Source organism: Rhipicephalus sanguineus, chromosome 8, assembly GCF_013339695.2.
Source record: "Rhipicephalus sanguineus isolate Rsan-2018 chromosome 8, BIME_Rsan_1.4, whole genome shotgun sequence".
In the NCBI taxonomy this organism is placed as follows: domain Eukaryota; kingdom Metazoa; phylum Arthropoda; class Arachnida; order Ixodida; family Ixodidae; genus Rhipicephalus; species Rhipicephalus sanguineus.
This window is the reverse complement of record NC_051183.1, coordinates 171,381,606-171,395,218: the sequence shown is the minus strand read 5'-3', so window position 1 is coordinate 171,395,218 and position 13,613 is coordinate 171,381,606. Positions and strand designations below refer to the sequence as shown.

Genomic DNA, 13,613 nt, shown 5'->3' with positions numbered 1-13,613 from the left:
AAGCAAAACAAATATAAATATCTCCTTGGTGCGCACTGACCCTCTTCTCAAAGAGCGCCTTGTAGAAAATAAAGTAATGTTGTTTTTATTCTCACGCAGAAAATACGGACGCAATTGTGCGACTATAATCTTCAGCGGTAGCACACGCGTAGTTCGGCTCTCTAGCCTTCCCTTCATTGCCAAGAAAAGTTGTCCGCGATTATAGCCGCCCTACCGGAGCTAATTGCGGAGGCCACGTCCACACAGTCTCGGAACTGGCAGCCACCGTCAGGTGTCGCAGCCAACGCCGCGCAGAGCGGAGCCTGGCGGAGCGGGCCGTTCGCAGTTCGCACATGGTTTGCACGCACTGAAGTGGAAGGTTTTGTAGGCTTCAAGATTGCCGGATTACGCGAGTCATTTGGCGCGGTGTTTGTCGATGGCTGTGCCGCGTTTTACGGGTCTTCAGGGCCAGTGGTATACGCTGTTTGGGTTCTCGAAGGAACTGGACTGGAGGCCTCTTCACTTCGTCGATTCCATACCGGCGCACAGAATATGCAACGCCTGTGGCGTGGTACCAAGGGTGTCCGTCTTTCTCCCGTGTCGACACGTGCTGTGCAATACCTGCTACGAGCAGTGCGTGTGCGACAAAGTACACGCCTGTCCGCTCGACGGTGACCCGTTTCGTGAAGAAGACGTTGGATGGACAGATTTTCCTCTGGAGAACCTGCTCAAGCGGAAGGTACGAATCTCTTTTTGTCACTTGCCTAAGCGATGCGGTAGGGTAGGGTTCCATGGCCTGTTGCAGCCTCTTCTTGGTAACGACGGGAATTCTGCGGGAGCGGAGCTTGTGGACACGTACTTCTACGCAAATTAGTCCTGTTTGGCGCGCATGCGTAGCGCTCTGTAAAGTGATGGCTGCGTGGCGCAAGCATTTCATACCATTTGCGTCTGCTGCTTTTCTGAGTGAATATTGAGGCAATATTGTGAGGCGAGTAGACGGGAGAGCCAGAAGGCTGTAGGGATGCTTGCGTGAAGACGCAGACGCCATACAGGGTTTCATGTGCGCGTAAAAGGCCCGACATTCTTGCACGTGAAAAGAGCGAAATGAGAACGTAGAGGCGTCATTTTTATGAATGGGAACACGCGTGGTACATGGCCTCATACCGCACATGCGTCGCTTCGCAGTGGCGAAGTGTGAAAATAAAAACAAAGAGCGGTGCCATTTCTTGGATTGCCTGAACGCGTTCTTGCAGTCTTTCTTATTTTTTCATCACGGATGTTTCTTTGATAGCAACAATCCGAAGGTGTGATAGCAAAAATCTTTATCGAAGACAATCCTTGTTCGCTTAACTAGCCCAACAAAAGATGGATATCAAGAAGAAATAGTAAGATAAAGAGAAACACATTCGTGACGGCAGTGTCGGAAATAGAATGAATGACATAACTCTCTTTTTATTTTCACATTTCGCCACTGCTCCGAGCCACATGCGCGGTTACGCGCTCACGTGTTCCCTTTCATTCATAAAAATGACGGCTGTACAGAGCAAATGGACTGTACATAGCGTGTGCACCGCGAGCTCTTTCGTAAAGCTTCCTCGCGACGATGGAGGGATGCAATGTTTTACTTCGCAAGTAGGAAACGCTAGTGCCTTGATTTTTCACTTTTTCTGAAGTAGCGACAGTGGCGTACCAACGCGTTCGCGAGTGGGGGATGGAGCATGTAAGCGTCGCTGACCCTGTCCACCGTATATATACATACATACACCGGATGTCCCAGCTATATTTAGCCAAGGGCTAAAAAATACAATATTAGAGGCAGGCGAGCGAAATCAGTTGCAAATTACTGACAGTCACCTTCCGCACAACAGACAATTTTTGTTTGGTAATTCACAAATTTATTTATTAGTATTATTCAACTAAATTGCTAAATATTGACTTTAGGCAAGAAATGGGACTTGCAAAGTGTTCGAAAGAGTCTTCAGAAACCCCAGTTGCATATATTTCCGATAAAGAAAGTCTCACGTATACCATTTTTGTAGCGTTATCAACACTGGCCTATAGCCGAGCCAGTTTCGCGTGGTTCCTCAAGAGCCGTGCTGCGCATGCGCGAGGATCACTGATGTCGCACAGCTGGCGCATCGGAGCCGGCACCTCCGGCGCACTCCGCCGCTGCCGCGCGCGACTCGGTGCCGCCGGTCTGCGCTTTCCAGAGGAGTGACGTCGTAGCCGAGATAGACGTACTGGCGCCGGCGCGCGCGCAGCTATTCGCCTTCTCTGTGCAGTCACCGTCTGACACTGCGCTGGAGCCGCTTGATAGCCCCTCTGACTGGCGTTTGCCAGTGTTGTTTAGCCATGGAGAAGGAGAGCGCAAATGCTGCTCAACGGCACAGAAGAGCGGAGAAAGCTTAACTTATCGGATCCCGAAGTAGTTGCCTGGCAAAATAAATATACATGTGCCACATAATATGTATACCATGTGTGTGTCATTGGAGCAGCAGTAAGCATGATAATCAAGCTAATCCTAGACAATCAGAAAAGCTAAGAACAATCAGCTGAACCTTTGCTAACGCTACGTTATCCTGGCATAACCGAGTTAAGCCACTGCAACATTTTTTCCAAGCTGCAAAGAAAGCCCGCGAAATACAAAAAGAAACACGTGACTAGCGCATTCGCGCGCCGCAAGATTGCTGCCCTCAGCCGTGGTTTGAGCGAACGAAACCAGCTGCGGCCGGGACTCGCCGTCTCCGTTGCAGCGGTAGGCCGATAAGTGGGCGGTGGTTTCTTGGCCCGTTGCCAGCCAGTTGGCGCGCGTGACGTGCAGGTTGTAGCGAGCGCGGGCCAAGGAACCACCGTTAACTTATCGGCCTACCGCTGCATCGGAGACAGCGAGTCGCGGCCGCAGCTGATTTCGTTCGCACAAAGCACGGCTTAGGGCAGCATTTTCGCGGTGCGCGAATGCGCTAGTTGCGTGGTTCTTTTTGTATTTCGCGGGCTGTCTTTGCAGCTTGGAAAAAATGGTATACGTGAGATTTTATTTATCGCAAATAATGCAATTGGGGTTTCTGAAGAAGCTCTCGAACTTTGCAAGCAACATTTCTTGCCTAAAGTCGACATTTAGCAATTTAGTTAAATAATCCTAACAAATTATGTAATGACAAAACAAAAAATTGTCTGTAGTATGCAGGCTGGCTGTCAGCATTTTGCAACTGATTTCACTCACCTGCCTTTAATATTCTAATTTTTAACCCTTGGCTAAAGATAGCTAGGGCACCCTCTACATACATATATATATATATATATATATATATATATATGAGAGGGAGAGATAACCACATTTGCTCTCAATTTGACCGTAATATTTTACTTACAAAGAGATATTTTGCTTTTTAAAACTGTTGTCTGAAATCAAGGAACTCAAGGGGGGGTGGTTTGCCCAGTGTCCCGAAAGCCTGACATGTTTTTCTACGGACAGCTGGAACAAAGCGTGGCAATGGCTTTGTAACAAGCCCCGTGACTTGTGCGATGACAGTGGACGTAAAAGAACACCAGACGGTCAAGATTTCCGGAGCCCTGCGCTAAGGCGTGCCTCAAAATCATAGCGTGGTTTTTGGGACGTAAAACCTCATATTGTATTATTAAACAAAACATGTGGCTTTAAAAGCAAGGTACTTCCCAGAAGTCTTCAGAATAAACCGAGTGCGATTTTTTTTTACAACAAGAGCCCTATAATATCAAGCCTTTGTGAAGAAGACCAAGGTCGGTCGATAAAATTTTATGGAAACCACATTGAACTGGTTGTGCATATAAGATTATGACTGACCACGAATTTATATAGTAGGTGTCGTTCCTTGCCCTTCTTTTCCCAGCTTAGGCGGGGGGTGGAGGGAAAAGAGGTTAAGTAGCCCTTTGCTCGTCCCCTCCGGCGCCTCCAAGTAAATACGTCTACGCAAACTGTGGAAGCTCATATTTTTTTTGAAAAAACTGTGGGCGAATATAACGTTAAACTACCCGCATTGTTTCCTTCCGTCCGTATGGGTCGTTAGCTGTTAATGATTGGTCGAAATTTTCTGGGTCATGCTCACAGCACCTGCTCGTAACACGAAGCAACAAATGACGCGTAAGGGTTCATTAGACAGTTATAGTTTAGCGGGCTTAACGGAATAGCGGGACCGAAATGCGCATGCGCAGTACCGTAAGTGACCCGTAGCGTTTACCGTACGCACGCTATTTTTCAGATTTAGCGTTACCGTGTTTGCGTGGTTAACGTAGTGTACGTAAAACATGGCGGCGGTTTTGGACGCCCGCTTCGAACTCAATTTAGCGTTGATGTGGACGGATTTACTTCTTTCGTAGCAAACGACTGTGCGAAATGGCTTCGTTTGCTTTCAGGTAGCGTCGACTACACGGTGTTACGGATAACTTAGCGTAGTTTTTGAGATCGCTTCCCATTTCGAACGTCCCTAGGCCTGTCTATTGAAGCCACAGCGCTGATAAGACCGGGACCACACAAAGGGGAGGGGACGAAGCGCACGTCCCGTCATCTTTCTGTGGTCCCTGTCTTAACAGCGCAATGGCTTCAATGAACGTAACAAACCCACTAGCCCAAAAGTGTGTTCTCTTGGACGCGTAAGGGATCCACCGCGTAATGACCACTTACGCACGACTACGTCAAAAAACAAACAAACAATACACTATCTTCAATACGGCAGATTGCTGGTCATTTGTTCTTCGCTATTCGTCAAAAAATTTTCGGTGTGCCATAATATCGCATCCTTCATGAATCAAGAAAGTTTATATCCAAAATAATAGGTGTTACCCCAGGCGAGAAGCGGCGAAATGCAGCTTGAAGGTGCCTGGAGGGCCCAGCGCCTCCTCTATTTTTCAGTGCCTGTGCGAACACTCTCCTCGGGCCGTCGAGCACGCGCTCCGCGTCCGCTCGCCGCTGCCGCGTGGTGGAGCTGTGCAAGTAGACTACGGGAAGCTGTCGCTGAACGGCCGCTCGTATCACGAAGCTCACGAATTCGTGCTTGCATCCGAGTTTAAATGCATTTGTGCTTCTTGCAGGCGTTCACAGGTACAGGGGGATGGAAAGAAACGCGAACATAGCGGGGCACTGTTTTTATCACGCTCTAACCGTGATGGCAATAAAAAAAAATTTCTTGATGGTCTTTGATTGTGCCATGGATGACGTCGTCTTTTCATCAATCATCCAGGCTATAACCACTTGAAAATAAATGCTAAACATCAAAGAATGCAGATGCCGCATGTGCGCGTGTCTTTCCATCCCCGCCATGCGTATTCCGCAGGCAGCCTGTCAGGCCGTGCTGCCGGTTCGATACTTGCACTCGAGTTTGATAGTATTCGCGTTTCATTTTCTATTTCAGGCTATTGCAACCGCCCCAATGGCTTAGTATGTCATACTGTTGTGTTCCACTCTGCAAATGTAACTGAAAGAAATAACGATTGTCTTTTTTTTATTTCCCTATAAAGAAAACAAATCTCTCAGGGTTCCTTGCATTCATCTAAGACGACTGAAAGGCGAAAGCCATCTTTTCTTTTTCTTCCAGTCAATGTATTGAACATTCCCTGCCTCCCTCCGAGATATTTCTGCGCCTAACGTGGTTTTCTTAAAGCCTCAAACACCTCAGGACTTACAAGGAAGTTTCGCATCCATCCATCCATCCATCAAGGATCGGAGACAGTGCAAACTTTCTGCGCATCAGCGGAGGCATGCACTGCCTTCGGGATCGGCCCATTTGGACCAAGCGAAGATGTGATATGACGACGTCACGTTAAGTGACGTCACGATGATGCCACAAAATTTTATGATCTGATACGTCATCACGTAATTATTTTTTGCATCACTCGTGCTGACGCCGCCGACGGTCAATTTTCGCGTTTGATGAGGCATCTAAGGCTTTCGCCTTAATACACTGTTCGGCTGGCATTCCATGAAATTCCAGCTGCCGCTAGTGTTCGGTAGAGGTGGCTTGCAGTAATTAGGCGGGATAATTGGTCTCCTAATACACCTTGAAGCTACACTAGAATATGCAGCCGTCGTTTACGACGCGAAGATTTCATAGAATATAGCAAGCGGAAGCTTAAGAAGGATGCAGTAGCGTCACTCTTTGCAGACTACCCTTCACGTTTGCAGCCCAAGGTAACAACTGAACCAAGCATGGCAAATATCCCTAAACGTAACCATGCTGCGTCCAAACAGTCAACCAATGCATGTAGTACCAGTAGCAACGCTGCCTCGCGATCGCCGCCATGTGCATGCAGCGCTGACTATAGGTCCCGAAGCTGAAGAATCGGAGCCCATGCACACCACATGACCGGCGAAACAACCGACATTCATTATGTACAGTGTCACAATAAATGAGTGCAAAACGCTGGGCAGGTTGCCCCATGAGACAAAAGCGTCCAGGTCGACAGCCATTCGGCCTCTACTTTGTTCACTACCGAAAAGGCCAGATGGAAGATAAAAGAGAGTTGAGGAGCCAGATACTGAGGTTACAACAATTCGTCGACAAAAACAAAGACGAGCTCAAGCAAGTGACAAGAGGCCTCATTTTTCACACCTATCACATTGGCCCAAGTTGAGAGTCGGCACTACAACTTTAGACTTGAACAACAGCGTCTGTTCACACACATCGGCCAGCGTTGCAGGAAGCGCGCGGCATATGCAGCTGAATTATGTTTGTTTTTCGTACCTCCACGATTTAACTGCTTTAAGCTCTGAAATGGTGGAATCACTTCGCATAGTTCTGCATTTTCTGGCACCAACTGTTGCTTTCTCTCGGTGGCAACAAATGTAATTCTCAAAAGCTTTGGGAAGAGAACGGGTGATCACGTATATCCCTGGAAGCAGTCTAGTGACATTTCGTGCTATTTAGCGCATGAACTCCAGGCTTGAGTGTAGTGTGCTACACCAGCAGGCGGTAGCACGCATCGGGGAACTTTAAGCGCCAAAGCTTTCAGTATTAGCTCCTGGCAAATGCTGCTTTCAAATATTCCGCTTTCAGACAGTCATAAACTGACTATCACTCAAGCGAACGTAACGGTGACAATCTTCCGCGCATCACTGGCATGCGCTCTCTGGTGTGCGCCCAGCAGACAACGCGCGAGCATCTCGATCAAATAGCCGCGAACGACACACGCCTTTGAAATGGGCTGGATGCCCACAACGACAAGCGCTTCATGATTCCCGTTTACAAGTTTTGATTATACTTTAACCAGCGCGAATACAGCCGATAACTGAACCATACATGCAGCAGCTTCGAATGTAGCCCCGGCATTCGTTTGCGCGAGCGAAGACGCGTCGGTGGGTCTACTACGGTGGCGGCGCCCGGCGGCTAAATTCTGCACTAACGCCGACGGTCGGTTCCCATTGCGCTCCGCTCCTTCGCCAAGGTATAGAAAAATAGAGGAGGCGCTGGGAGGGCCATGCACAACGTAGCGTATACATACATTTCTAGGCAGCATAAGCGCAAGTAATAAATAAAGCATGTTTAAAGTAGTAAAAACAACAACAAAGTAAGGACATAGAATATCGGTAAACATATGACATACATATATACACTGTATACACGCGCATACATAAACGGAAAAAGTACGCTAAAAATAATGACGTCGGATCATCATACGTGCACTCAAACATGCTGGCTTTAAACAGGTTTATATGGATATAATGTTAGAACACAAATATTAAAAAAATTATTACATTGTACAATGAAAGAAGTGTGTAGCAGTAAGAACAGATAAGACTGTTTAGTAGAGTTATTATTCGCGCAACTTTTCTTTTACAAGCATTGTTAAAATCAATTACCCTGCTTCATATATTTCTTTAAAAGATACGGTACATTGAAAGCCAGTGATTGTTTCCCGTAAGTTGTGCGCCATCGCGGTACTAAACAGTTCTCGTGTCCTGTGGTTCTAGGAGCGCCTATTTGTTGTTTTTTAAAATGCGAAGCATTTCTTAGCAAACCTTTAGCACTTTTTTTGAGCGTTTCTATCTACGTATCTATCTATCTATCTATCTAGCCGCCTACGTCTGGGTGCTCTCATGGTCGCCTCCTTACTTGGTGTGGACCCAAATTAGCATGGGCGGGTAAGAGGATTTCACGAATATGACTGTCGGGTCATGGCATGAATAACGTGAAAATACTGTCGAGTACGTCGTCAAACCCTTTCCTCCAGACACGTGGGCACATACCCGTTTACCACGGGCCGCGGTGTACGAGTATGCGTCACAGGCGACTGACAGTTTATATCTACTCAGGAACGGCGAGAACAGACACTGGTAATTTAAATGCGAGAACGTTAAGAAAAACCGACATCGGCAGCGTTGACCCGTCGAATGGAAAGAATGAAAATTAGGATCCGAGCAGGAATCGAACCCAAGCATTCTGCGTGGCAATCAGGTATTCTACCACTGAGCCACGCCAGATCCGTAAACTGGTTTGGAAAAATAGTCTATACAGGCGTAATGTCGGTGCAACCTCAATTGTGGTTGTGGTGCTCGCTATCTAATTTTACATTACAAGAAAGCAATAAACACTACATATGTCTTCCTAGGATACAGGCATCATATCAGATTAACGTCTGTTGCTCCAGTGTTGGCTCCACTTTTACAGTAGTCTAATAAACATTACATTTGTATTCTTATAATTCAGCAAGCTATATTGGAGCATTGCTCGACGCCCGAGGAATATATTACGTATGGTATTCACACGATTGCACCGTAAAGTGCACTTAGTTTCGGTAATACTGACGCATGTACTCTATCGTGAGGGCTGACGTTACGTCGCACCTTAAGTCACCAGTGTTGTCGAGCTCCCTGGTAAGCCCACGATGTGTACACAGCTACTACATTACAAAAACACGTCGATCCTCCTCGTAACGCTTGGTTCAAAGCCATAAAATACAGCCTAGAAGTACTCGTTGACTGCTTCGCATGAAACCGATTCCCACAACGCGTGGGATCTGCCGAATTTTTTCAACCTGCAGTTACTACTTAGAAAGTTCTTTGTACTGTTACGGGACGCCTGCGAAAACTCGCGGCGTTAAAATGAGGTGTGCACAATAAACAGCACATTACTATGCTGAACAATAACAAATTTTTTTTTCGTATAGCCAGAAAATGTCTCATTATGAACCTAATTCAAGAAGGCTGCTCGCCAATCACATTGGCAGAGGCTACTTATTGCAGCTGGTGAGAAGGATTCATATGCGATAATAGATACTTTCAGATGTAGCATAACGATGTTGAGCTGTTTTTTGCGCGTATACAACTCTCTGTAAACTCATCCTAGCTGAGAGAGAGGCAGAGAGAGAAATAAACATAATTAGGAACAAACACAATCCTTTGCAGGTGGGCAGTCGTCTTAGTGCAGAAAACCGTGGACGCTAATCATCTCCCTGGTCTGGTAAATCAAGTTATGGGGCATACTTTAAAGGTGGGCTTCCGAATGTGCTCGAGAACACTGCCTCATTTATCGCTTTCTCACAAGTCGCCGCGATCGCAGCAGGCTACCTTATGATAAGCAAGGCGAAGCAGGTTAATCCGAGACTAAAGCGGGAACCTTTTTTATCTATCCTAGCTCGGCACAACTAAAATACTCGACACTTCTGCACAGTCATCAACTCGCAGCAGCTTGAATATGGGTTAGCGGCGATGCTGTTCGTTCTGAAAGAAAGTAAATTTCCTGAAACAGGAAGAACATTTGATGGCCTATGAAACGTTTACTGGTTCTCGCCCATATTTGCGTCGCGGATTAAGTAAGTTTCAGGTCAGGCAGAACAAAATAAAATCATTACAGCCCCTGCTAAGTGGTAGCCTCATCTGCAATGCTCGAGCACAAGGCGCCGCATAGGCAGCCCGCACCGCAGAGAGCCTACAGTGCGTGGTCATTAGATAGAGGGATTTTAGTGGCCATGAAACACGGAGTACAGTCGTCACACCAGATTCGTAGGACAAATTTTAGTACATAGTTATGTGATTACTGCGTTCAAGTAAAACTTTGCCTCACTTGTTAGTTTCCTAGTCTGCAGCTGACAATCACCATTGTCGAAAGTGGGGGGCTCCGCCCCCCTAACTTTTTTTCAGCAGTGGTGGGGTGGGGGGCTCGCGCCTCGCTGACCCCCCCGTCATCAACTAATGAAAATGGTCTACGTCGTTTTGGGTAATATATTTCCAGAATTCTTTCGGATTATTTCGCAGCAAAGTTGCAGCAGGTGTTTGATACTATAGCAAGGGAATATTTTGCTTTTGTGTTGCAGGTAAAGTGCTGGAATGAAGACAATGGCTGCGAGATGGACATGGCGGCTTCAGAAATTAACAAGCACTTTTTCGAAGACTGTGTTCATCACTCCACACGGTGCCCGAAATGCTCAGCTCTCATCCTTCGCAGTAAGGTGTGTGCGCACCTGAGAAGCGATGACTGCAGCACTTCTACAACGCACAGCATGGCGGAAAACTTGACGCCACATGACACGTCATCTAGGGAAGCCATGCTTGCGACTTTCGAGACAATATTGGAAAAGCACGTGGCAGAAGTGAGGGCTGGCTTTCATCAAGTTGTACGTGACATCTCTCAGTGCGATAAGCTAAATGAGCTTTCGCACTCCATGAATGTCTTAAGAGAGACAGTGATGCAGTCATCTGAAACGCAAGCGTTAGCAACCAGTGAAAGTGTGATCGCCACTGTTATGCAAGTTAATGAAGTAAAAGTCGCTCTAGATGAGAAGCTTAACCAAATTTCACAGCGCGTAAACGCTGTGAATAAAAAAGTGGGAGAAGCTTCTGAGCATGCAACAAAGAAATGCCTTGAAAAACTGGACATTAACAGTGCGGCTCTTGTACGTCATATTTCCCGCGACAGCGACCTACTGAAAATGGTTTCACAAAGTGTCAGCGCCTTCGAACGCGCACTCGGGAAGGCGCTGGAGCGCGCAACCAACACGATCTGCCAAAAGATCGCTGAAAATGCTGACCGCATTGCTGCCACAAAATACAAGGAAACGGAAAGCGTAACAGACGGGCAAAAGGATCGCCTTCTTGGGTACAGCACCCTAAATGTTACATGCTATGAGTTTTGTGTCAAGGAATTGAAGTCACTGAGGGATAATGCAAATATGCAAGGATGGGCCACATACTTCAGCGATCCAGTATACCTGTGTGGATACTGCATCTCTCCAGGCGTGTATCTGAAGAAAAATGAGAGCTCTCTGTCAGTGCACGCGCTTATGCAGTTGAACAAGGGAGTGATTGACGAGTTCCTCCAATGGCCATTCAACCATGAAGTTAAGGTCACCTTCGTGGACTCGTCCCAAGGCAGACACCGCGAATTTTCGAAAAGCCTCGGCGGGAAACCTGACCGCGAATTTTGTGCCAGACCTACCGAGTCAACCATTTTAAGCACTTTTCTTCCCGCAGGTTGCGACATTGAAGATCTCGAACGTGGAAGCTACATCATCGGCGATGAATTCTGCGTACGGTGGGAACTCCTGCGCCCCAGTTTGGAGTGAAATTCCCGCAGCCTGTTCCGAGACTTTTTAGTGCATTGTATAAGTGGAAGTGGCCACATCCGTACGTGCGTTTTGCGTGATTGGTAAAAGAATGCTCAGAGAAACTGACGTTATAGAAAGGCGCAAAAAAGCTCCCTACATCTTTTTTTTTGCTTTTGAAGATGAGCGCCTCAGCATCTGATCATATAGCTCCCATAACCGCTTCATTTTTTAAATAAAGTGATGTACGTCATTCGGAAAGCACATATGCATGGCAAGTGTTGGTTCAATTATTCAAAATTCCGCAAACATGCAGTTTATTCAGGCGATAACGTGTACGAAGGCGCAGGACATTATCAGGCAGCGTTCACAAGTGTGCAGACACGAAACTAGAAGACCGGGTTATGCACGGATGACGTGGACTTAGAAAAAGCTTACACGAATACACGAATAAAAAAGCGTAAAATATAAATGCATTTCTGAATGATTCCGCTTACAGGAGAGCTGAAGTCCTTAAAAATTGTATTTGGAGTGAGTAATCACAGTTTGACCCCTGCTGAATTGGAAAACCTATGTGAGAGATCTCAAAAGTGAACGCAAGTAGAATTTTTCGGCAAAAAAGAAAAATGCCAGGCCTGCGGTGAAACCGCAGCACAGTCACAGCGAAAGCTGGAAGAGCGGCGTTTCTAGAGCCCGCTGTAAGCTCTCTTGGGGCTACAATACAAGTACACTAGAAAGGTATCCACTACTCCATAAATCACAATTTTTGTGAAGTTGGGAAGCACCTACTAAGCCATCATTCGTCATTCTGCGGAGAAACGAGGCACCAGCTACACGTCTGTAAGGCATTATGTGCACTTTGTTGAGGCGACGACTCATGACGATGAAGAATTATGGTTCAGCCCCCCTTTGTAATGGGTTGGAAGCTTTAAACGGCCCACCAGTTATGTAATTTGCATTGGGTGACGCCCTGTCGCTATTCCCCTCTCCCGTCATGCTGTATAACATACGTTGACGTGGGAGAGAGACGGGGGGGGGGGGGGCGAAGAAATTTACTGAGACCCCGAGGAAATGGATCATGCGCTTATGGGCTTCCTTGGCAACCAATGCAAGAGCACTTGCGAGGAATCCACTACGCTATAAATCATTGTAATTTTACTGAGACCCCAAGGAAATGGATCATGCGCTTATGGGCTTCCTTGGCAACCAATTCAAGTGCACTTGCGAGGAACCCACTACGGTCTAAATCATTGTAATTTTACTGAGACCCCGACGAAATGGATCATGCGCTTATGGGCTTCCTTGGCAACCAATACAAGTGCACTTGCGAGGAACCCACTACGTTATAAATCATTGTAATTTTTGAGAAGTAGGGCAGCAGGCACTGTGCCATTTTTCGTCATTCTACGGAGAGCCGTGGTACCTGCTAAACGCATGTAAGGCATTATGCGCACTTTGTTGATGCTGTGCCTAATGACGACGAAGAATTATGGCAGATCCCTTTGTAATGGGTTGGAAGCATTCAACAGCCTACTCGTCGCGCAATTCGCATTGTGTGACGCCTGGTTACAGAATTCGCGTTGTGCGACGCTTGGTGCTTATTTTACTGTTCTACCACGCTATATTGCATATGCTAATGTGGTTCCTTCCCGACATGAAGCCTGTAAAGGACCTTTTTGCAAAGCAGTTTCAAGCACCGGCATGGCTCAGAGGTTAAATACTGGGCTCACACTCAGAGGGCCCAGGTTCGAACCTCGCTCCATCCTGGAATTTTTTTCTTATTTCGTTTTTTTTCTTATTTCGAGCGATACTGGTTACGGACACCGGCGGCGGCGGACAACTACGGCGCCAAAAGCGGCCGGTGAAATGATCTCATAACAGCTTTCGCTGTAAAACTGCTGCTGGGACCGCAGGGCTTCTTGAAATGCTGAGCGAACGTGATGACGTCATCTTCTGTAGGGCGCGTCACCTGGAATAACAGAATTATTAGAGCGTGGTATCCGGGATTACTTGCGGTAACGGCGCGCATACGTAGATAGTCACGGAGGCTACGGCTGAAGATACGAGACGCTTGTCGACATTGCGCTCGGCTGTACGTCGTTATGGCAGATATTGTAATCCAACTA

The 13,613-nt window shown here is 46.9% G+C and overlaps 1 protein-coding gene across 1 annotated transcript; it reads left to right on the top strand.

The window, feature by feature from the left end:
• Window positions 1-301: 301 nt before the first annotated feature.
• Window positions 302-11,669, top strand: LOC119402482 (TNF receptor-associated factor 6-like). Its single transcript, XM_037669630.2, has 2 exons — window positions 302-718; window positions 10,261-11,669. The coding sequence occupies exons 1-2, from the start codon at window positions 416-418 to the stop codon at window positions 11,506-11,508; spliced, it is 1,551 nt and encodes a 516-aa protein (XP_037525558.1). The 5' UTR covers window positions 302-415; the 3' UTR covers window positions 11,509-11,669.
• Window positions 11,670-13,613: the final 1,944 nt, after the last annotated feature.

Excerpts from the sequence above, each read along its gene's own strand:
- LOC119402482 (XM_037669630.2), top strand. The coding sequence starts at position 416 with ATGGCTGTGCCGCGTTTTACGGGTCTTCAGGGCCAGTGGTATACGCTG. Across the intron at positions 719-10,260 it reads AGAACCTGCTCAAGCGGAAG|GTAAAGTGCTGGAATGAAGA; the intron begins GTACGAATCTCT and ends TTTGTGTTGCAG.